This window comes from Macrotis lagotis, chromosome 8 (genome assembly GCF_037893015.1).
Source record: "Macrotis lagotis isolate mMagLag1 chromosome 8, bilby.v1.9.chrom.fasta, whole genome shotgun sequence".
Lineage (NCBI taxonomy): Eukaryota > Metazoa > Chordata > Mammalia > Peramelemorphia > Peramelidae > Macrotis > Macrotis lagotis.
Window position 1 is genome coordinate 68,362,494 of NC_133665.1, and position 25,126 is coordinate 68,387,619.

The 25,126-nt window shown below is 38.4% G+C and overlaps 1 protein-coding gene across 1 annotated transcript in view; it reads left to right on the plus strand.

The window, feature by feature from the left end:
- The window catches only part of RCL1 (RNA terminal phosphate cyclase like 1), a 63,992-nt gene that overhangs the window by 23,199 nt on the left and 15,667 nt on the right, over positions 1-25,126 (plus strand). The window contains exons 4-7 of the mRNA XM_074197468.1: positions 5,629-5,703; positions 6,924-7,048; positions 17,832-17,957; positions 21,447-21,603. Of these exons, the coding sequence (XP_074053569.1) occupies positions 5,629-5,703; positions 6,924-7,048; positions 17,832-17,957; positions 21,447-21,603 (483 nt within the window). The remainder of the gene's footprint in view (positions 1-5,628; positions 5,704-6,923; positions 7,049-17,831; positions 17,958-21,446; positions 21,604-25,126) is intronic.

Here is a 25,126-nt window from a genome sequence, read left to right on the forward strand (position 1 = left end):
TGATCCAGGGCATTAACTCATGGAATGGGTGAACCTGGACAGGAAAACTATTTTTCGTAACCTGTCATGGTTGCTGAAAACCTTCAAGGCAGGCAGAAAATTGGATGGTAGAGGAAAGAGCAAGATTGGGAAGTAAAAAGTGATATCTTTATTGGCATAGTCATTTACTGCCTATGACTTTGAATAAGTCACTTCTGTCTTGGCTTGACATCAGCTTTCACATTTGTAAAATGAGGAGGTTGGGATAACTCCAAAGCTGTAAAAATAGGGTGTTCTTCCTAAGTTTTCTTTGTTTCCCTCATTGAAAGAAAATGAGCAAAAGAAGAAGATAAAAGACTAGAGCCTTAAGTAGCAATTACTGGGCTGCCAGCCATTGGACAGTGCTGACTATCCCTTACTCAAACATCAATAGATCTTTCTCATTCCCAAACCATGGAAATTTCCCAAAGTGACCCCAATAGAAGTAAAAATATACATATTTTTAAGGCAGAAAGTTGTGTTTGCTATTTGGAAGCATTTATATGCTGATGATTTTGGAAGTTAGATATCTTTTAAAAACTATTCATTTTTGAGATTGAGTGTAGAGTGAGGAGTACTGGCCTCAGAGCAGCCCTACAGCAAGAATCTGGGGAAACTTGCCTGCACCTCCAGAGCACAGCCCACAGACAGTAAGGGGGTCAGGGGAGACTGCAGAAATCTCTCTGCTTTCCCTGTGGCAGGACTATGCCGTTTGCCCAAACTCAGATCCAGGTTGCTGTTTGGCCTTCCATACTAAGACAGTAGGGACCCTTCTCACAGATCCAGGGCAGAGGGGAGTGTCTGTGTTCATCTACATATCAAAGCACAGGCAAGAGAGCATATGCCCTTGGAGGAATAAAGGTCACAGTGGAGTGTTCCAAAAAAACCCCAAACCGGGTGTCCTGATAATACTCAAAAGCTCAGAAAGCACCCGCAAACCAGGTACAGGCTGGAGAAATGAGTAAACAGAAAAAAGAGGAACACTATTGAGAAATTCTTTGTCTATGAACTCAAGAATCCTTCTCAATTTGAAGATGAGGAAGCACAAGCTCCTGCATCTAAGGACACCATGAAGGACAGAAGTTGGGATCAGGCTGTGACAGAGCCTGAAATCAAGTAAGGGAGATAGAAGAAAAATTGGGAGAAGAAATCCAAAAAAATGCTGAAGAAAATAACATGTTAAAAACCAGAATAGGTCAAATGGATAAAACAGTTCAAAAAGTTATTGAGAAGAAAAACAGAATTGGCCAGATAGAAAAGGAGATAAGGAAGCTCTCTGAGATAAATAAATCTTTCAGATGTAGAATGAAGCTAAAGGAAGCTGATGACTTTAGGAGAAATCAAGACACAATTCTTCAACACCAAAAAAATGAAAAATTAGAAGAAAATGTGAAACATCTCATTGAAAAAGCAACTGATCTGGAAAACATTCAGGAAAGGTAATTTAAAAATTATTGGGATATCTGAAAGTCATGATCAGGAAAAGAGCCTTGACCTCATTTTTAGAGAAATCCTACAGGAAAATTGCCAGATATCCTAGAAGCAAAGGGCAAAATAGAAATGGAGAGAATCCACCGATCCCCCAGAGAAAGAGATCCCAAAAAACCAACCCCTGGGAATATTATAGCCAAGTTCCAGAACTCCCAAGTCAAAGAGAAAATATTTTAAGCAGCCAGAAGGGCACAATTCAAATATTGTGGAGCTGCAGTCTGGATCACACAGGACTTAGCAGAAACCACATTAAGGGCTCTTGGGACTTGGCATATGATGTTCCGGAAGGCAAAAGAGCTTGGAATGCAACCAAGAATCAACTACCCAGCAAAACTGAACATCCTCTTCCAGGGGGAAAAGATGGACTTTCAATGAACTGGTTGAACTTCAAATGTTCTTGTTGAAATGGCCAGAGCTGAACAGAAAGTTCAACCTTCAAGTACAGGACTCAGGTGAAGCATAGGGAATGGATGAGAAGGGTAAAATATGAGGGACTTGATGATGAACTGCATGTATTCATGCATAGAAAAATGATACTGATAATACTCATATGAACCTTCTCATTTAATAGAGCAGGTAGAAGGAGCTTATGTAGATGAAGCACAGGAGAGAGCTGAATTTGAAGATAAAATATATTGTAAAAGTGAAGTAAATGGCTAAAAGGGAAAAGCCCTGGGAGTAAGAGAAAGGAGAGGTGGAATAGGTTAGAATATTTCATATAAAAGATGTAATTTTTTTTTTTTACAATGGGGGGGAAGGTGAGGGGGAATGAAGGAACCTTCACTCTCATCAGAGGTGGCTCAGAGGGGCAGCTAGGTGATGCAGTGGTTAGAGCACTGGCCCTGGAGTCAGGAGTACCTAAGTTCAAATCTGGCCTCAGATACTTAATAATTACCTAACTGTGACCTTGGGCAAGCCACTTAACCCACTGTTTTGCAAAAAAGAAAGAAAAAAGAAATGGCTCCAAGAGGAAACAGCATACACACTTAATAGGATATAGATATCTATAGTAAAAAGGAGAGAAGGGGGAAGGGGGATGGGGGTGATAGAGCAGAGGGTAGATCATAGGAGAGAATAGTCAAATATAACACATTTTCCTTTTTACTTCTTGCATGGGACTGGGATTGGGTGGCCTGTCTGGGACTATGGGGCCTGATGCTTGCTGGGTCTCAGGGGTGGTATGCAGGGTTGTGGCCTCTTGACCCCACGGCTGGTGCTCTGTCCGCTGCACCACTCAGCTATCCTACAGCATATTTTAGAAGAGGGACAGAGTGAAAGGAGAGAGAAAATAATAATATATGGTAGTGTGGAGGAATGGATGGAAAGAATTAGAATCAGCAACAGTGCAAAAATGTGGAAGTAATTTTTATGATGGACTTTTCATAAAGAATGTGATCCACCTAAGACAGAGCTGATGGTATCAGAATGCAGACTGAAACACGTTTTTTTTTTCTCTTTCATTTACTTTATTTCTCATGAGGGTCTACTTTTTTTGAGGGAGAGGCTATTATGTTTACTCTTAAAAGAATATTTTAGTAATGTATAAAAAAAGTCACTTTTACAAAAATATTCATAGCAGCCCTGTTTGTGGTGGCAAAGAATTAGAAATTAAGTAAATGTCCTTCAATTGCGGAATGGTTTAAAAAAATGTGATCTATGTATGTGATGGAACACTATAGTTCTTTTAGAAGCCAGTAGGGATGGAAATTCAGGGAAGCCCAGAAAGATTTGCATAGACTGATATAAGATTAATGTATACCATGGAAACAATGTAAAGACTGGCAAATTGCTTTCTGTAGAGGGTGGGGGGAGGGAAGCAAGATTAGGAGGGAAATTGTAAAAAATTCATAATAAAAATAAAAAAAAATATTCATTTTTATGAATTTGGCAGTCATTTGTAGCCAAAAGCATTTCAGGGTACAAAGAATAAAGCTGTAACATTGTGGGATGATCAGCTATGATGGACTCAGCAGTTCAGTGATCAAGAACAATCCTAAAAGATTTGTTATGGAAAATACCAACCAAATCTAGAGAAGTAATTATGGAATCTGAATGCAGAGCAAAGCATACTGTGTTGAGTTTTTAAAACTTTTTTTTTATGGTGCTTCTTTTTCTCTCATGATCTTTTTATGCACTTGGTTCTATTTTTTTCACAGCATACCTAATATGGAAATATGTTAAACATGATTGTTATACATGTACAAATTGTTTGCTACCATGGGGAGGAGGAAGAGGAAGGAGGGTGATAGAAACATATGAAACTCAAAAACTTGGAAAAGTTGAATGTTGAAAATTATCTTTGCATGTAATTAGGAAAAAATGTAAAAAATAAAGAAAAAAGAAAAAAGAAAGCCATCTTTGAAATTGTAAACTTTTGCTAGAGGATTATTAAAGTGAACATAACATTTGATAAGATAGTAACAAAATTACTCCATTTGTATCCCCTATCAAAATTTTTTTTTGTTCAAATAAAATTTTTTGTTTAATAATCAATCTTATGCAGATACTTAATATTCAAGCACTGAAAGAATTTATGACTTTTTCTCAATATGGGAAATTCTGGAATTCCTTCCACCAACACAGATTATCTTGTCTGTGACTTAGTTAATTCTTAGGAATTGTGTAAGAGGTGTGGAGTTTGAGTGACTTGCCCCTGGGTCATCTTACTGCTGAGTGCCAGATGCAGGATTTGAAATCTAGTCCGGGTATTCCCTGTACTTGGCCTCCCCTCTCCAGTAATCATGCCTTTGCATAAGCCGTCCCCCCCTTTCCTGGCATGCACTCTTTCCTCTCTTCTGCCTCATAGACTCCTTAGTGTCCTTCAGGTGCCCCCTTCATTATATGGAGCCTTTCCTTATCTCCCTAGCTCTCATTATTAGTTTTTTCTCCTTGAAAATTTTTAGTATACTTTGAGTTTCTTGGGAACATGAGAATGAGACAGTCTGGGAAAAACACTAGGATTGGAATCAGAGAAAATGAGTTCAGATCTGACTTGTCATTTAATTTCTCTGTCCTGTTTGTACAGTGAGGAAATTCCACTGAGTGATTCTCTCAAGTATTTTCTAGCTTGTCCTATGATTCTATATGGAAACAATGTTCAGTCATGTTCGACTCTTTGTGACTCTGTAATCCATAATTCTCATGGTTTTTCTTTTTGGGCAAAGAAACTGAATTGGTTTGCCATTTCCTTCTCTAGTGGATTAAGTCAAATGGAAGTTAAGTGACTTGCCCAAGGTTACTCAGTTTTGATGTCTAAGGCTAAATTTGAACTCAGGTCTTCCTGACTACTGACCCAGGGCTCTTATCTACTGCATCACTTAGTTGCCCTGGAGCCGAATAAGATTCCCCCTAAGGTAGTTTTCACCTGCTAAACTCCCTCCTCTAAAACTCTACTCAGAAATCACCTCCTTCAGGAGCCCTGTCCATCCTTTGTGTCTCTTGGTCAGGTCCTCCCATAAATCCTTCATGGTGGTCCACCACACACATGCATGCAGGACCTTGTTCTAGTTCTTCTAGCATTATTTGAATTGCTCTTTATTTATTCTCTCATTTAACCAATTTAACCAATTTAGCTTGTCAAAGGCAAGTTTTATTTCACTTCTTTGAGACTTTCTCCCAGCTATGAAATAGGGACTTTGTATCTTTAAGATGCCACTGTGAGGAACAGGTTTTTCAAATCTTAAACCTATAGAAATTTGAGTTATTTATTCAGCAGACAAACAGCTTACTATAGAAATTACTTGGAGAGATAGCAATATCCAGGGAAGGCATGGAACTGATAACTCTTGGAGACCTTGACATGATCTTAAGTACAAGGAGGCTATGCCAATAGACCGGCCAAGATGGAGGTCAAGTGGTTATAGAACCAGTACATGTCAGAGGCATGTTCATCCCAAGTCTCCTTGGCTTTTGAGGCTGGCTCTCCATCAGTTATGCCATAGAATATCTTTTGTGTTTGTGTGTCTGTCTATTTTCATATCTATTCCCAGTACAATACCTGACCCATACTAAGCAATTAATAACTGCCTATTTTTTTATTCATCCTTATTTGTTATACCTGAATCATTCTTTCTTATCTCCTTATCCTAATGGAATCTTCTCTTAAAAATTGCTTTATAGGTAGATGTTCTGAAGGCAACAGCCCTCCCTTTATTGAAGCAGTTTGGAATTGATGGTGAATCGTTTGAGCTTAAGGTAAGAAATGATGATTGATGGGTTTTTCTTCCTTGTTATATTTGTTTTTATCTTTTCAAGGAATGCTTCTTGAAGTATTCTCTATTTGTTTCAGTCATGTCTTAAAACTTTCCCTTCATTCTTCATTAAATGAGTTTTTCCCTCTTATGATCAAAATAACATTTAGGAAAAGGATCCCTTGACTTCTTAATAAAATAATTATGATAGGTCGGAGAATGTCAGAGTTGGAAGGAACATCAGAGACCATAACATCCTTGTCTTTCAGCTTGTCATCCAACCTTTGTTGGAGACGTCCCCAGTGATGAGGGAGCCCCTTGCCTCTTGAGGCAGTATAAATTACTTTAGTACATTTGTATTTGATTGGAGGTCTTCCTTTATCACTAGTATTATTCTCTCTGTGCATCTTCTCCCTGTCTTGACCTATAGTCAAGCAGATAATGGTTTAATTTCTCTTCCATATGATGGTCAACAGGTATTTAAGTTAATGCATGCTAGCCACTGTGCTAATGGAAGAGAATACAAATACAGTAAGGGAAACATTCCCTCCAAATAGCCTATGGAGGAATACAATACCTCAGAAGGAGTTAAAAGTAAGGAAGGGAGAAGAGTTGAAATGGGCATTATAGGAAGGCTGGGGAGAGCCAGGAAGATAGCCTGGAGAGAAAGGAAGACTTGACTAGCTCTAGCCTCCTCCCCCCCATATCTGAATTTCACCTATCTGAATTCAGCTGTGTGATTTCCAACCCACCTGACAGTCTTTCCAAGGCAAGATGTCCCCAGTTTGTTCAGTGAATCTTATGACATAGTCTCCAGTCTGCTCACTTTCTTGGTCTATCCTTTTGCGATCCTGTCCTGAGGTTTAAATAGTGGAAGAGTCCTTGGAGACCATCTCATCAAAACATATCTGAGTTGATTCCCTTCCTAACTGGACTTAACAAATGGTCATCCAGCCTTTGCTTGATGATCTTTGATGAAGGGAAAACAACTCCTACCTCAGGCAGTACATTGTATTTTTGGATTGCTCTCTCTTTACATTGAGCTTGAGTTTGCCTCTCTCTAACTACTACTTAATCGTTCCTACTTCTGGGGCCACAGAGACCAAGTCCTGTCCAATCATCCTTCCCATTCCATCTTCTCTTCTTTAACATTAAAAATTTCTTCTTTCCTCCCATTAATATATTTTTTTATTTTTCTCTTCTTTCCACTGTAATTGCAATCAGATTGTCCGAAGGGGAATGCCCCCAGGAGGGGGAGGGGAAGTCATCTTCTCTTGTCCTGTGAGGAAGCTGTTGAAACCCATTCAGCTCACAGACCCTGGAAAAATCAAACGGATCCGAGGAATGGCGTATCCTTTCAATCTGGTAATGATAATAATGTGCCTCATGTTTAGTGGATGCTTCTGCCTACTCCTACTCCCTACCTCACTGGGTCATTGTCTTCATCTGTAAAATTAGGTGGTTGATCTTGATTGCCAAAGCCTTTTCTGCCTTAAATCCTATGTTCAACCAAAGCCTTTTCTGCCTTAAATCCTATGTTAGAAACCTAAGTAGCTCAAGTCCAAGATCAATATTTTTTCTGCTCTATTGTCTTCTACTGGATACATTATGCCACTTCATTACAGTCCAGAGTCTGGATATTTTGGATCCAGATGCCCCTATGGGTGAGAGAGATCTGGATTCTGTTCAGTTTGATTTTCCCACCAAATGTGTGAAATAAAGTAACGATGTAGATAGGTTAGTTTGGTGGAATTTTAGAGTTTGAAGTATACTTAAAAGATTATTTGAGCTCTCAGCCCTCTGTTGATTGATATGTGGCTATCAAAGGCAGTTGATGCACACTCCTTCTATGGCCTTTTTTTCCTTGGTTCTCTATATAACAGAAATGAGTTTAGGGCACTGAAAGGGAAACAGTATGGACTGATACAGAAGGAAAGAAGACTGGATTTGTAATCAGAGGACCCAGGTTCAAATCTCAGCTCAGTTACTTATTAGCTTTCTGGCTTGAAGAAGTTACTCTTTAAGCTTTAGAAAGATGTCCTTGGAGTCCCTGGTTTCCTCCTCTATAATATGAGGGGATTGGATTAATTTCTCTTAAAATTTTTTTTAGAAAGATTTTATTTATTTTGAGTTTTACAATCCCCCCTCCCCATTCTTGCTTCCCTCCCTCCACCCCCCCCACAAAAGGTGGTCTTTACATTGTTTCCATGGTATACATTGATCTCAGTTGAATGTGATGAGAGAGAAATCATATCCTTAAGGAAGAAAAATAAAATATAAGAGATTCCAAAATTTCATATTAAGATAATGGCTTTTTTTTTTCTAAATTGAAGGTAATTGTCTTTGGTCTTTGTTCAAACTCCACAGTTCTTTCTCTGGATACAGATGGTAATCTCCACTGCAGACAGGCCAAAATTGTCCCTGATTGTTGCCCTGTTGGTATGAGCAAGACCATTAAGGTTGATCATCACCCCCATTGTTGCTGTTAGGGTGTACAGTATTCTTCTGGTTCTGCTCATCTCGCTCAGCATCAGTTCATGCAAATCCTTCCTTGCTCCCTGAATTCCCATCCCTTCTGGCTTCTAATAGAACAATAGTGTTCCATCACATACATATACCACAGTTTGTTAAACCATTCTCCAGTTGAAGGACATTCACTTACTTTCCAGTTGTTTGCCAACACAAACAGGGCTGCTATGAATATTTTTGTACAAGTGATGCTTTTACCCTTTATCATAATCATAATCAGGGTATAGCCCCAGTAGTGGTATTGATGGATCAAAGGGTATGTACATTTCTCTGTAGAAAGGTTGGATGAGTTCACAGCTCCACCAACAATACATTAGTATAATTTCCTCTAAGTTACATCACTCTCCAAATGCTGTGAGATACTATCTGGTTATAATATATCTGGTTCTGACCCTTTGTGATCATGAGTCATATTTTCCTGAGTGATTACCAATTACCACTAGGCAGGTTAGATTTCTCCTGTAGAAAAAGGTATTGAACGTGGCCAGACTATCATGGTTCTTTAAGTCAAATATTGACAAATTTGGCATAAAGTATTTTGTAACATACTTTATCTTGTTCTTCATTCATTTCCTTGTTAAGAAAAATACCTGATTATGATGTTTTGAGGTTTTGGGTTTTTTTGAGAGCATATTGAAGCAGAGGAGAAAGACATTAATATATTGTTAATTTTTTGACTCTGTTGTCTCAAGTATCCATCTAATCTTGCATTCACTTTTTTCCCCCTCTCAAGTTCCTAATAACATCCTAAACACTAGAAAAACACCTAAAAAAGTTTACAAAATAACCTAGCAATTGAGAGAAGAAAAATGGGCAAGGTTAAGGACTTATCTATCCCTTTCTGCCCATTGGGATCAGATTTTCTCCTCACATTTTTAGTACAGAAAGGTGAGGAAATCATTCTGTTATATCCTCAAGTGGTCCAGAACAGTGGTTTTTAGTATGTACTATCTTTATTACAAAAATCTCATCTTGGTAAAATCATTTGAAGGTCCTTTGAGCTTTGTTTCAATAGGATTATTTTAATTTGTGTTAACCAAAAATCGTTTGCAGATTCTTTTCTCTCCTTAATTCTCAGGCATCCATAAGCTGGTCAATGGACTGTAGGGTTATGACCAGTCTGAGATTTTTAGCAAAATCTTTTTTTTTTTTTTTTTTTTTTTTTTTTTTTTGCTAATTAATCAAAATCCATGAAGCAGCTAGTCTCTTAGAGGTGCAAAGGTCCTTTTCAGTGTTCCCGTCATGTTCCTGACTGCCACCAGGTGTCATGTTATCAGGTAGACTTGGAAGAATTAGAAACTGCAATTTTAAAAAATTGCCCATGCCCAGGGATTTCTGGTTCTGTGACCCACTATTGAAAAAGAACCCAATAAACAAACTTGGATGCTCTTGCTATAATCACTTGGTTATGATAAAGGACCTTAGTGCAGGAGGAGAGAGAAGCTCTCAGGTATTTGAATTTCTGATCTATCCTTTACCCTAAATGCCCTGAACTCTGTTCAATAACAACCTTTCCCTTAGAACTTATGCAGCACTTTGCTCTGCACCCATCTAAAGCCCTTATCAGTTCTTAGTATGTACTTTAGTTATCTGTGTTTGTTTCTTGACTTTTTATTTGACTGTGAGTTCCATGAGAACCCGGACTCTTTCTTTGGTCAACTTTGCATCTTCCCTGGACCTTGAACAGGTCTTAGCACACAGTAGGAGATTAATGGATGTTTGTGGATTGAAAAGGGGGATTGGGGGAGGCTAGGTGTCACAGTGGATAGAGCACTGGTCCTGGAATCAGGAGTACCTGAGTTCAAATCCTGCCTCAGACACTTCATAATTACTTAGCTGTGTGGCCTTGGGCAAGCCACTTAACCCTGTATGCCTTGCAAAAAACCCAAAAACAAAGGGGGGGGGGAAGGCTGGTTTGTGAGGCTGCTGGAGAGTTCCATTTGTGTCCTCATTCATAACAAAATAAAAGAATTGGAGTCAGAAGCCCTGGGTTTGAATTCTGACCCTCTAGCTTTATTCTCTGGTTGTCACTTTCTCTATCTGTGACTTGGTTTCCTGTAATGTAAAATGAGGGAGTCTAGACCTGCTGATCTGAGCCCCCTTCCAAATCCAACTCCTGTAAAGCCTTTAACTTGATGCATCTGGGAGGGTGATTAGCATTTAGATAAGTAGATTTCTGAGAGTGCCAGTAAATACCCAAATTACTTGGCTAATACTACATTTAAACCATTTCAAGCAGGTGGGAGACTTATTTTTTTAGGTGTTTTTTCTTTGCAAGGCAATAGGGTTAAGTGACTTGCCCAAGGTCACATGGCTACGTAATTAAGTGTCTGTATCCGGATTTGAACTCAGATCCTCCTGACTCCAAGGTCAGTGTGGTATCCACTGTGTCATCTTGCTGCCCCTAGACCTGTCCTTAAAATCTTGTCCCAGACTAGAGACAGGAGTAGCCAGCTGATGCCTGAATATTTATTCCACTTTCAGTTTAACAACCCCCCCCCCCATACTCATTTTCATTTCATTTTGCTCTGTTATTTGAGCTGGAAGAGGAGGACCGTCTGTGTAGTTGGTCAGCTTTTTGGCTGCTTATCTGCAGGACTGGTTTAAATTTAGGTCTGTGCTTGGCGGTGTGTTTTCTCCACATGAGGGTTGTTTTTGGCAGAAGTTAACCTGTTGCTGCTTTTCTGTTTCTTAGCACTGAATTTTTTTTTTTTCTCTCTCTCAACTTTGCCCCTCCTGGCAACTTCACCAAAAAGACTGTTGTGGACCTGGGAGAGGACAGATGTGGGTTTGCTGCTAAAGGCAGGGCTGGGGTGATAGAGGGACCTCTTATTTTGGGTGGGGGGAGAGAGAATGAGATGAGAATGGGACATTTTGTTTTTTCCTCTGGAACTATACCAGCAGCATCGGGACAAAGTCTTTCTGGTCTGATGCGTGTCAGATAAACAAACTGGGGTGGAGGCTCGATGAGGATGGTGGTAGATCTCGTGTTTCTCCTTGTTGACTGACCCTGGGCTTCCCAGAGAGATGATTTCCATAAAGGGAGCTTGCCTCTCTTGGCTCAGATCTTCTCTCAGACACTATTGTGGGAGAGAATAGGAGGAAGGACATTTTTTGATACTTCTTAGATCTTGACTGGATTTTTGGGAAACTGCTAAAGACTCCTGCAGTCATCAGGATGTAGGTTACTCTCTTAAACCCCTCTCCCATTTAAAAAAAATTGATTTTTAAAAATTGATTTTTTAAAAGTTTTTTATTTGTTTTCAAATAATATACAATGGTAGTTTCCTGCCTATCATTTTTTTGGTAAGGTTTTGAAATCCCCCCCCCTTCCCTCCCCCCATCCCCTCACAGAAGGCAGTCTGATAATCTTTACATTGTTTCCATTCTATACATTGATCTAAATTGAATGTGTTGAGGGGCAGCTAGGTGGCACAGTGGATAGAGCACTGGCCCTGGAAGTCAGGAGTACCTGAGTTCAAATCCAACCTCAGACGCTTAATAATTACCTAGCTGTGTGGCTTTGGCAAGCCTTGCCAAAAAAAAAAATTGAATTTGTTGAGAGAAAAAAACATCCTTAAGCAAAAAATAAAATATTAGAGATAGCAAAATTATGTAGTATATAAAGCAACTTTGTAAAAAAATTAGAAGGTAGTAGTCTTTGGTCTTTGTTTAAACTTCACAATTCTTTCTCTGGATACAGGTGGTATTCTCTGTCACAGATACCCTAAAATTGTCCCTGATTATTGCACTGATGGAATGGAGCAAGTCCATCAAGGTTATTCATTCCCATGTTGCAGTTAGGGTGTACAGTGTTCTTCTGGTTCTGCTCATCTCGCTCAGCATCAGTTCATTCAAGTCTTCCTGAATTCCCATGCCTCCTGGTTTCTAATAGAACAATAGTGTTCCATAACCTACAAATACCACAATTTGTTCAGCCATTCCCCATTTGATGGGCAGTCACTCAATTTCCACTTCTTTGCCACCACAAACATGACTGCTATGAATATTTTTGTGCATGTGATTTTTTTGGTAAAAACATCATCTCTTCAGGGTATGGACCCAGTAGTGGTATTGCTGGATCAAAGGGTATGCACGTTTTTATTGTCCTTTGGACATGATGCCAGATTGTTCTCCAGAGTTGGTTCACAGCTCTACCAACAATGCATTAGTGAAAATTGATTTTTTTTAATCCCCCTTCGACAATCCTGTCTTAGAACCAAAAAAAAAAAATCACTCAAGTATAATTAACCACACAAAGCAATCAAAAGCGATGGTAGATAAAATATAGTCTGAGTCAAGAACTGAGTTCAAATCCTATCTCCATTGTTTGATAGCTGTGTGACCCCAAATAAGTTCCTTAACCTTTCTAGTCTGGGTTCTGTCATCTGTAAAATAATGACCTGTGAGTTCCTTTTCAACTGTACCTCCCGGTCACTATGATCTTTCTTCTAAGTAGAGGATTATGTTACATTCTCTCCCTTCTGGAACCAAAGCTGGTCCATTGCATCTGAATTTAGCTGCTTTTTTGTATTTTCATCTATAAGAATGGAGTCATTCATCTGCCTTGCTTTTCATCACTTCATTAGATGTCTTCCTATGTTCCTCTGGATTCTTCCTATTCATCAAAGTAACAATATTCCATTACATTCCTCTACTATATCTTCTTCAGCTGTTTCTTGATTAAAGGGAATTAGTGGTTTCCAGTTGCTTGCTGTGAATATTTGAGTTATAAATCAAAGGTCTCTAATAATAGTGTTTAAGTTTTGTGAAGCATTCTACATATATGCACCTCATATAGTCCTTCTAACAACCTTGAGAGAGAGGTGTTGTTATTATCTCCATTTTACAGTTGAAGAAACTGAAGAAAACAAATTAACTGGCTTGTCCAGAGTCACACAGCCAGTTAAATAGCTAGGTAGAATTTGAACTTAAATTTTCCTGACTACCAAATCCACTATGCAAATCTGCCTCAAAAATGTGATATTTGAGAAGGAAGGCAGTTTTTTTTTCAAATATCTTAGTTATTTTTTCCAACTACATGTAGCCATAGTTTTTAACAAGCATTTTTTTTTTTTGCAAGGGTTTGAGTTTTACATTTTTCTCCCTTTCCCTTCCCTCCCCCTCCCCCAGCAATCTAATATAAGCTATAACCATGCTAAATATAGATCCACATTAATCCTGTTGTGAAAGAAGAATCAAATCCAAACAAAAAAGAATTAGAGAGGAGAAAAAAGACAAAATAAGACAACTTTTAAAAATTGAAGATAGTAAGTTTTGGTCTGCATTTAAACTCCACAGTTCCTTCTCTGGATATGGATGGTATTTTCTATCACAAGTCTTCTAGAATTGTCTTTGATTATTTTGCTACTGAAATGAATAAGTCCATCCCAGTTGATCATCACCCAGTGTTTCTGTTAGCGTGAATAATGTTCTTCTGGTTCTGCTCACCTCCCTCAGGATTGTCTGGGAAAGCAGTTATTAACAAAGGGGGATAAGGAGAGGTTTCATGGAGCAGGTGATGTTGGGCTTTCAGTAAAATCACCTGGAATTCTTTGCTCTAATGGGACAGAAAGAAAGTCCATCTTCTGGAAGAGGTGGACACTGAAGAGCTCCAGGAACATTAGTAAGACATTTCATCTGTTTTCTCCGTTTTCTTGTCTAGAGAAAGAGGCTAAAAATACTGATTCTGTTTCACATGATTATCAAATATAGTATCAGGGAAGATATTATAGGATAATATCAAGGAAGAGCTGAAGGCACTGTGCAAATATGAGGTAATTACTTTGAGACAAAGAGCATCTTTGGGTTTTTCCCCCTAAAGAAAGGGAGAGAATGTCCTCAACCAGTCATAGATCCCTGAATATAATAAAACTCTTTTCAATTAGGCTTTTACAAGTAAGATATCTGCCTTGGGGAAAGGGTGTGAATGAGTCCTGGGACTCTTTGTCTAGAGTTGTTTATGGCCAAGGGTGTGATCTAACCAGACTCTGTGGGGTTTGAAAAATTCCTCTTAATTCTTTCCTCATTTTGGATCTTGGCCTTTGGAATCAATTAACAAATATTTATCGAGCATTTACCAACAAAGTGCTATGCTGGGAGTTGTGAGGGATATAAGAAAATAAGGTGAAGTCACGTGGAGGAATTTTCTTTAACTGGGATTTCTCTCTATAGGTAAAATCATGGGTCTTGTCCCTCTCCAGGTCCCTAACAATAGCTCACATTTCTGTAGTGATTTAAGGTTTACAAAGCACATTCCTTTCAATGACCTTATGAGGAGTGTATCATTCCAATTTTGTAGATAAAAGATACTGAGGCTCAAATCAAGTGACCTGCCAGAGTTTATACAACTAGTAAATGTCAGGGCTGGGCAGCTAACTAATCTGTGTCCTCTGACTCCAATATCAGCTCACCTTACTTTGTGGCATGTGACATGGTCATCCTCTTCACATCCTTGGACTCTTGTCCATGGGTCTGATAGGTGAGCTTTTCTCTTTTTATATTAACTAGTATTGAGGTCTCCATAGTACTTCTTCACATCTACACCTTATGCTGCTGCCTTCCTTGTCCTTTCTCCCTTCAAGCTCCCCATTGTGTATTGTCTTCCCTTCCCTTAGAATGTATGCTTTTTGAAGGTAGGGACTGTCTTGCTTGATATTTGTAACCCTAATGTTGATGATAATTAAGTACTTGGAGAGCACTTAATAAATGTGTGTGCTGTCTTACACGTATAAAACTCAGAATTGCATGGGAAAAGTTGAGAAACAGTAATGAATTATATTTGAATGCCATACATCCTGAGCATGGTAAGCATTCAGGAAAGACTTTTCAGAGGAGATACACCCAAAGCTAGGACTTGAAGCGTGGGTAGCCTGTTTAAAAATTTTATTTTATTTTTAATTATGGAATAAAATAAGCATTTCTAAATTGAAAATTCATCATGCACAACTTGCCATTTCCTTCAAATATACAGCAAAGTTACCATGTAAATTTCTTTTTTTTTCTTCCCTCTGGCCCCCTTCCCCCCATGACTACTATTAATGGGGGGGGGCTCTCTGTGTGTGTTTATGTTTAAGAAATTACTCTATGCATTTCTATTTGTCTGTTCTTTCTCTGGATGCAGATAATGTCTTTCTTTATATGTCCTTCATAGTTAATTTTGCAACTTAGATTTGGACTTACATCTTTCTGACTTCTGTTCAGACTCCATACCAGAGGTGTCAAATATAGAAGTGTCAGAACACTCCTATGCCTCCAGAACCAAAATAAAATGGAAGTCTTTGACAACATAAATAAAAATAAAATTTAGAACATTTCTATTTGATACACACACACACACACACACACACACACATTTTTGCTGCCTGCATTTTGGGTAAATCACATGATAGATTGGAGAGGGAAGAGACCCCTCAGGAAGATCTTAGCATTTTTTTTTTAGAATTAGAAGAGCCTTCTAAGAATCCCCTCTTTCTAGATGAGGAACTAAGGCCCAGAGGAGAAGTTTGCTTTCCCATAATCATACTGCTCTGTTTGAATTTGAACCCAGGGCTCCCAAATTCAGATCTTTCCATCAACCTTACTCAGATCTTTATTTTTATAGTGAAAATTAAATGTGAATATTGTTAAATTAAATGTAGGTTATTTAGTGTTTTGAAAAATAACTATGGAGTGAGATTTAAAATAGTATAATTAAAATGGCAAGACTTGGCCCTGCAAAAGAGTAGAAAAAAATTTGCTTCCATGTCTTATTTACAGGACTGGAATTATGATTGTAGATTACTGCATATACTGTCAGACAGTGTATTAACTAGTTTGCTGGACTGGTTTTTTTTGTTTGTTTGTTTTTTGCTCTCACATTCTCCTTTTTACCCCCTTCTCAAGAGGGCTGATTGGTGAGGGGAGAGAGATATATTCAGAAATGAGATGCAAACTCACCCCAGAGACAGAGTCATTGAAATCTGAACAGAGACTGAAGTACAGTTTTTTTTTCTCTTTCTATTCTTGAGGTTTCCCATTTTCTGGGGGGGGGTATGTTTATTTTTTTGTTTACTCTTATAACATTTAGTTTGCATCAATGTATGGCATGGAAACAATGTAGAGACTGTCAGCTTTCTGTGGGGGTTAGGAAGGGAGGAACAGGGAAAAATTGTAGAATTCAGAGCCTTGCAAAAATGATGGGTACATATTACTATTGTATATAACTGGAAAACAAATAAAATGTTAAAATGAGAAATAAAAAAAAGAAATGATATGAAAAAGCAAAAAGATATCATTACAAATAATATACATTTTAAAAAAAATGAGAACAGTTGAACTATTTTGGGACCCTTGAGTTAGCAAGAAAGAATAGAATCAAACACAACTTCCCTAGGTTGACATTTTGCCTCTGATTCCTAGTACCTGTGAGATCTTGAGCAAGCAGCTTATACTCCCAGGGTCTCAAGTTTTCTCATCTGTAAATTGAGGGGTTTGGGCTAGATGACTTCTGGGGTCCTTTCTAGCTCCAGATCTAGAATTTCAATGCTTGGTTTGGCCATCTCCTCTCTCCCCTTCTAGTAGCACTCATAATTACTTACTTTTTCCATCCATATAGCCAATTCTTTACCCAGAATCCCAGATTTAGAACTGAGTATAGAGATGTCACATAGCCCATCAAGGTTCATCTTATAATTAAGGAAAGTAGACCTAGAAAAATCCAGTGGCTTGTCCACTGTCATGTAAAAACTCTGAATCATGGGTATTTGTGGGAGAAGACAAATGGGGGGGTTTCTGTACCTAATTGGAGGGAAATGTATGTGAGATCCCAAAACTGGTGAAAAGTCTGTCTACATTTACTAGCTGTATAAGCTAGGATCAGTCATTTCAAACAAAGAGCCATGTGCTTTAAACAGGTGGTCAGAGCTCAATCCCAAATCACAGGCTGGATGGACCACTGGACTGCCCCAGAATACTGGTTTGGTCTTAAGTACATGTGACAGGCTCTATTGATTTTGGAGAGAGAGTTTGGGCAGAAAACAATGTCTTAAATATCTGAATAGTTTAACACGGAATTTTTTATTTATTTTCATCACAAGACAATTTGAAATAAAAATAATTATCAGTTGGGGCATAGATATGAGCATTAAAGGATTGGTTAGAGACCCTGAATTGTTAAGGAATTCCAGTGAGGCACATAGGGGTGAGTAAAACGAGACTACATATTGCAGCTTCCAAGTACAGTTCCACTTAACTGGAAGGTCTTAAGATTTAGAGTTGTGAGGGGCCTCAGAGGTCATTTAGCCCAACCCCCTGATTTTATAGAGGAGGAAATCAAAGACCAGACAGTCACATAAGGAGAATACACATTTCAGTCTCCTGTCTCCAGATTGGACATTTTCCCCATGGAACACATCTCAGTGGTTTACCAAGCCAGAGATTGGGGCTCAGGGTCAAGGAGGTGATATGCCTAGGGTGTTAAAGTAGCAGATGGAGAATTTGAATTATTGTTACTCAAATAAATCAGGACTTTTTACTGCTTCTCTGCATCCTTCCCCTCCCCCCACTTTTTTCCCCTTTGTCTTCTTTGACCATTCAAGCCAATTCCTTAACTTCAGATTGCAGTTACTCTGTCCGGGTATCACCTCAGATTGCCAATCGGATCGTGGAGTCTTCCCGGAGTGTCCTTAATAAATTCATTCCTGATATCTATATTTACACAGACCATATGAAAGGAATCAACTCTGGAAAGTAAGTATCTGTGAAGAGTCTGAAACATTAACTTTTTATCATTTTCTTGTTTTCCTTGTGTTGGAAACTTAAAATTGCTAGTTTAGGGGCCAGATGTGAAGAACTTTTCTCTTAAGCATGAACTCAAAGTTGGTCTCAGAATCATCTTTTTTTCATCTTTTTTTTTTTTGAGGTACTTAGGGTGAAGTGACTTGCCCAGGGTCATACAGTAAGTGTCTAAGGCTGATTTTGAACTCAGATCCTCTTGACCAGGGTTGGTTGCCCCACCCACTGTACCACCCAACTGCCTAGAATCAACTTTCAAAGTTGTCCCTAGCAGCAGCAGTATGGACGAATACCTGCTACTGATCTAGGGGTGGGCTTGGAACTATGAGATGAGCTTTGCCTTATAGATTGTTTAGACTTAAAACTTCCACATAGATCATTTTGGAAACTATTGATTAGTTGCCCTCTGTGTGCAAAAAAATGTGTGATATAGTGGTTAGAGAGTTGGTTCAGAGTTAAGAAGACCTGGGGTCAAGCCCTCCCCTAACATGTCCTAGATGGGTGACCCGGGTCAATTCACTTCTCAGCACCTTAGAAAATTCAGGGAAGGGTAGCAGTCAATATTAGTAGAAGAAATTTCTTACTGGGTTTCTCTCATTTACCACCAGAAGAGTGTAAACTTCGTAAAAGCAGTGACCTAGGGGCAGCTAGGTGACGCAGTGGATAGATTACCAGCCCTGGAGTCAGGAAGACCTAAGTTCAAATCCAGCTTCAGACACTTAATAATTACCTAGCTGTGTGGCCTTGGGCAAGCCACTTAACCCTATTTGCCTTGCAAAAAAAAAACCTTAAAAAAAAAGCAGTGCCCTAGAGCAGTATTTTGTATGTTTTTTGGAGTTAACCTGTGATTTAATCCATGAAGGAATCACCAGTAAGAAATTATATAAATATTTTAATTGTTTTCTGATTACATACAATGGTAGTCTCTACCAGTCTTTTTTTGGGGGGGCAAGGTTTTGAGTTTTACAATTTTTCTCCCTCCCTTCCCCCAAGGGAAGGCAATCTGATATTGACTGTTTGTATCCCTGATAAGCATGGATCAAAAGTGAACATGTCACACAGAAAATTTAATAATTGGCTTTCAAGACCCTTTAAGCTGCCTTCAACATGCCCTTATAAGCGTTTCATTTAATTAGAAATGTAATAATTATTTTTGTTACCATAAAGATATGACTTGACAAAAAAAAATTACCTCTGCTTAAGGGTGACTGAGGAGAAAGGATCATCCATCATAGTTTTAAAGCTGGAAGGGACCTCAGAGTTTACCATTTTACAGATGAAGAAACTGAGGGACCAGAAAGATTAAGTGATTTTTGTCTCTTAAAAGAAGCAAAAAAGGGCATGAAAAGGTGGCAGCAGGAGCCGCATGAGGAGAATGAATGAACAAGGTCCTCCTGTGTCTGGCCTTTGGCATTGCTCAAGGCTAAAGGCCCACCACAAACCAGCTGCAGTTCTGTTTTTGAAAAGTATTTGGCTCGGATGGCCATTTCAGGGCCGGCCTAAACACGTGCTCCTGGATAGCAGGAAATGAGCCTCCTTGGTGACCTGAGAAGGAGGTGGCCTGGTCTTGTTTGAGCTCCAGGATTTTTTTAGCAGCCTCCTTGTAAAACCTTTAGGGTGTTAAATCCACGATCTTCACCCTCACGATGGTGGATCCAAAGCCACCATTAGTGACAGGCCACATCCATCATCATGGGTGTTACGTGGGCCATAGGTGGGCTCTTGGTAAATATTTGTTTCATGGAGTACTTAAGTCCTGGGTGGTCTTCTTTTTCATGAATGCCCTTTAAAAATGGCTTAACCCAGTGGTTTAATATTTGTTTTAAGGTTAAACGATATTTTAAAACTTGTCTAAATATCATTGTGTTAGAATAAGAAGAAAGAGTGCTGAATTTGAACCTGGGTTCTAATCTTGGCTCTATTGCTTATATATTTAATAAAGACTTTTAACCACCTTGTATCCCAGCTACTTCTCTATAATAGGAGGGGATTGGTCTAGCATTTAGAGGTTCTTAACTTTTTTTTTTTTAATATTGTGAATCCTCTGGTATTCTTCTGGTAACATTTAGAGATTGTTTCTCAGAATAGTGGATTTTTCTCCCCATGTCTTATCCTTTTTTTTTTTCTTTTTCATATTGTAATTCACCTTCTTCCCCCCCTCAAAAAAACCCACAAAACCATAAAACCATTTTTCCTCAAGTATTTTTGAGGATCTAATTAATGACTTTTGTTATGGTATGCCCAAATTCTAAGAAGAAATAAGCACCTTCTTTCTCCAAATTGTGTTGAATTCTATATGATAATATAGATGGATTAAAAAAAACAGATAAAGAAAAGATTCATCTCCAGGAATTCTTTTAAATAATAAACTCCTTTACTTCATCAAAAATGGTTATTACAGAGCCACACTATATGCCAACACTGTTGGATAAACGATTTATTCATGAAAAGTTATGGTCAAATGGAATCATTTTAAACACTGTATTGGAATGTTTTGCTCTAGTGTAGCCAAGGAAATCATAACCTGAACAAATTGAGGCTTATGCTTATCTTCTAGCCACTGATTTTTGCCTGGGTCATGTCTGTTGGGACCACTAAAACAACTGAGTGGAACAAACTGAATGGGAAGAATGGTGGAAAGAAGGCCCAAGTTGGAATATTGGCATTAAATCCTCACTATCTGTGTGACTGGTCAAATTGGTTTTCTCACCTGTTGTTTTTCAGTAGTGACTGACTGTTTATGACCCCATTTGACATTTTCTTGGCAAAGATACTGGAGTGCTTTGCCATTTCCCTTTCTAGTTCATTTTATAAGTGAGGAAACTGAGGCAAACAGGTTAAGTGACTTGCCCAGAATCATACAACTCATAAATACCTGAGGCCAGATTTGAACTCATGAAGTAATAAGTCTTCCTGACTACAGACCTGGCGCTGTATCTACTGCATCACCTATTAGGAATTCATAACAGGATATTTTTCATTGAGGAAAGTGAAGACAGAAAAATACATTCTTGAGTTCTTTGGCCAGGGGAAGCAGGCCTGGCATTGGTCCATTAGACCCTTACACCTGGCTTTGTAAAATCATCCTGCAGACCAAGGAAATTGTTTATGAGATCTGGTGTAACTACAGGTGTGCTGTCAAAGAGATATACAACTTAAAGGGTCATGGCATTTGAAGCTGGAAGGGACTTTGGAGATCATCTGGTGCCATCGTTTCCTTTTATAGATAATGAGACGGAGGCCCAGAGAGGGGAAGTAATTTGAGTAACATAATTTGACCTTGGTGGTCCTCCACCCTTTTGCTGTAGAACAGCTGTGACACTCAAATTTGTACTCTGTGTGTGTTGTGTGTGTGTGTGTGTGTGTCTGTGTCTGTGTGTCTGTGTCTGTGTCTGTCTGTCTATGTGTATATATCTGTGTAAATCTGTATATTTGTACTTGCAGGTCTCCAGGCTTTGGACTCTCCCTTGTTGCAGAGACCACCAATGGGACCTTCCTCAGTGCGGAGCTGGCCTCAAACCCCCAGGGTCAGGGTGCTGCCGTCCTTCCAGAAGACCTTGGCAGGAACTGTGCAAAGTTGTTGCTTGAAGAGATTTATAGAGTAAGTCACTGGCCATTTCAGGAGGGAAGGGGGTTGGCAGCGGGGATGCATCTCACTTCTGTTGGTTCCCATCATCCTTTTTTATCTCTTCCAAGCTGTTCAAATCCAGAAGGTTAACTCATCACCTTCCATTAACAAAGGTAAAATGGACTGCCTTGGGGGAGGGGAGAGCAGCTACTTCTGTGGTAACTTTAAGGGAGTTATAGTTTTTTTTATATTTTATCCTGACAATATTTGTGACATCAATGTTCCTGATATTATCCATGTCTTACAAAATACTAACAAGTGATTTATCACTAGACAACTTCAGTTAGGAGCTAGACCATTTGTCAAGGATTTCATAAAGGTGATTCTTGCTCAGATACAAGTTGGGCCAAATGTTCTCTGAAATTCTTTTAAACTCTGAAATTATATAGATATTTATGATTCTTTTCCCGAACTTCATTGAGAAACTCCAGAGTATGGTAACTAGGCAGCTGGGACTGAAATTGGAAAGACCTGAGTTCAGATCATCTTAGATGACTCTGGGCAAATACTTCCCCTCAGTTTCCACACATGTAAAACAGGGATGATAACATCTACCTCACAGTCAATCAGACGAGAGAATATACACTCATACATATAGTTATAGGTATGCAACTATAACTATATATATAATGTAAAGCATTTTGCAAATCTAGAGTACTGTATAAATAATAAGGTATCTAGCTTAGATTCTCTAAGTCCTCCTTGAGTTATTAAAAACCATAGATCTCACCATTGTGAAGCACATTATTGTCCATCCATCTATCCATTCATCCATCTATCCATCCATCTTCATATCTCTTGCCCTGTGAACTTGGTTTATTAAACTAGTTTTGCTGTAACCAGAATTGTAGACCTTGTTCCTCATAAATGCCAGTTATAATTGTTCCACAGTGACAAAATGTACTCTTAACTCAGAGGAATTTTCTTATAAATGGATGCCATTGGTCACAACAGGGAGTAGAGTGTGAATAATGTTTTAGCACCAACCCCCTCAACCCTTCTTGAAGTCAAAGACAAATTGCTTTTCTTACGGAAGGCAGGATCCTAGCCAAAGTGGCAGGACTGTACTTAAAAGAACTTTTGTTAAATTATTTAAAGGCAAGGCCATCTTCAGTAGTGTCCATGTCCTACAGCACCTCTGGGCTCAGAAGTTGTTAACAGAGGCCAACCTTTTGTTGATAAAAATCATGACCTCTTCCTAAACTACTTGTCCTTAAGCCTTTCACCAGTTTAAAATACATAGCACAACTCTACATAGCACAACTCAAGCTCTCCTTAGGAATGCAGAAAAATAAGGGAACACAAATATAGGCATGCCAAACAGGATGAATTCAGAAAAATCTGAAAGGAAAATAAATGGGTGAGATGGAGGAATGCATTGATCTTAAACTATTCAGCAAAGCCATAATCATCAACATTTTAGTATTGATTATGAAATAGTCTGGGGGCAGCTAGGTGGCACAGTGGATAGAGCACCAGCCTTGGAGCCAGGAGGACCTGAGTTCAAATTCAGCTTCAGACACTTAATAATTACCTAACTGTGTCCTTGGGCAAGTCACTTAACTCCATTGCCTTGCAAAAAGAAAAAATAAAAAAATGTAAAGAAATAGTCTGATAAATAATACTGTTTAGGTACACACCATACAGAAGCAAATGAGTACAGTGGCCTAATGTTTGATCAACACAAAGATCCCAGCTACTGGGAAAAGAACTCACTATTTAATAAAAATCATCATAAAAATTGAATGTAGTTTCACAGAAACTTAGGTATAGACCAGCAACTCACTCTACATACAAGGAGAAGCTACAGATGACTGCTTAGACATAAAAGTTTACATCAGAAATAAATGAGAGGGCAGAAAAGAAATTACCACTTACATCTATGGATTGGAGAAGAGTTCATGACCAAACAAGATATAGAGAAGATCACAGAGGGTAAAATGGATAATTTTTAGTTACATAAAATTTAAAAGTTTGTAGTGAAGGATTTGTACAAACAAATCCAGTATAACTAGAATTAGAAGGGAAGCAAGAAAATGGAGAAAAGGTGTTTACAGCAGGTTTCTCTAATAAAAGTCTCATACTCTAAAGAGATCAAAGAAAGAGGAAAGAATCCCTTATATAAAAAATATTTATAGCAATTCTTTTTTGTGGTGGCAAAGAAGAGATGCCCATTAATTAGGGAAGGTATGCACATTATACTATATGTATGTGATAGGATATACTGTGCTGTAAGAAATGATAAAGGAGTAGTTTGGGAAGATGTAGAAATTGATACTGAGTAAAGTGATCAGAACCAGGAGAATAATTTGATCATTAATAACAATGCCTTGAAGACTTAGGAATTCTGATCAACACAGTGACCAACCACAGTGCCAGATGAAACATGTTCCCCACCTGCAGATAGAGAAATGATGAAATCAGGGTACAGCTTGAGATATTGATGAGGATGATTAGATGTGACCAGTGTGGGAATTTATTTTGCCTGATTTTTCATTCTTATAATAGGAGGGAGAGAATGCATAAATGAAAATACAATTTAATTTAGAAAATGAGAAAGTTATGCTTCAGTAGGATAAATGTGAGGAGAATAGATCTTGACTATCTCAGTGTTTAAAATCACACTTTTCAGTGAGACAAGAAAATACTGGACAAAGTTCAGATAGAGGGGACAACTAGGAAGTGCGATGGCCCTTAGGTCAGGAGGACATGAGTTCAAATCCAGACTCAGACACTTGATAGGATGAGTCACTTGACCCTATTGCCTCACAAAAATACAACAAAAAAAACCAAAGCAAAGTTCAGATATATATAGCTCATTTTTATATATATTTCTGAGATCTGCAAAGGGTTTGACATAAATTGTTTCACTTGACTTATCCTATAAGGTGGTAGATTGTATTATTATGTGAGAGGCATAATTAAGACCTAAGTTTAGATCCTTTCTCTGATGAGCTGTGTAACTGGGCAAGTCATTGTCTCAATACCCTAGACTACTCTTAAGATATTGAGGTGCTGATATACATTCACAGAGAGAATTTCTTTATTTTTTCCTCCTTTTTTCCTTCAGATTTTATATTGCTGTTCTTTATTATAACTGTCTACTTTCAATAATTTCCCCCCTCCCAATAGAATCCTTTCTTACAGCAAATAAGTATATCCAAATTAAAAAAAAACTGAAACTTTAGGAATGTTTTATAATATGCATCTCATTCTGCTCTTAAATCCACCACCTCGCTGCCAAGAAGGAAAGGACATCCATGCTTCACCATCCCCTGAATGCTTTGGTCGTTTGAAGGCACTGTTGGTCCCTTCATGGATAGCATTCTGTATCTTTCAGTAGTATTATTATTATTGTTGTAGAAGTTCTGATCTCTTGGTTTTATTTATTTTCCTCTGTGTCAATTCATACAAAACTTCCCAAAGTTCTCTGAATTAGTACACAGTCTTCATTCCTTTCATCACAATAATTTCCATTATGTTTACTACAGTTTTT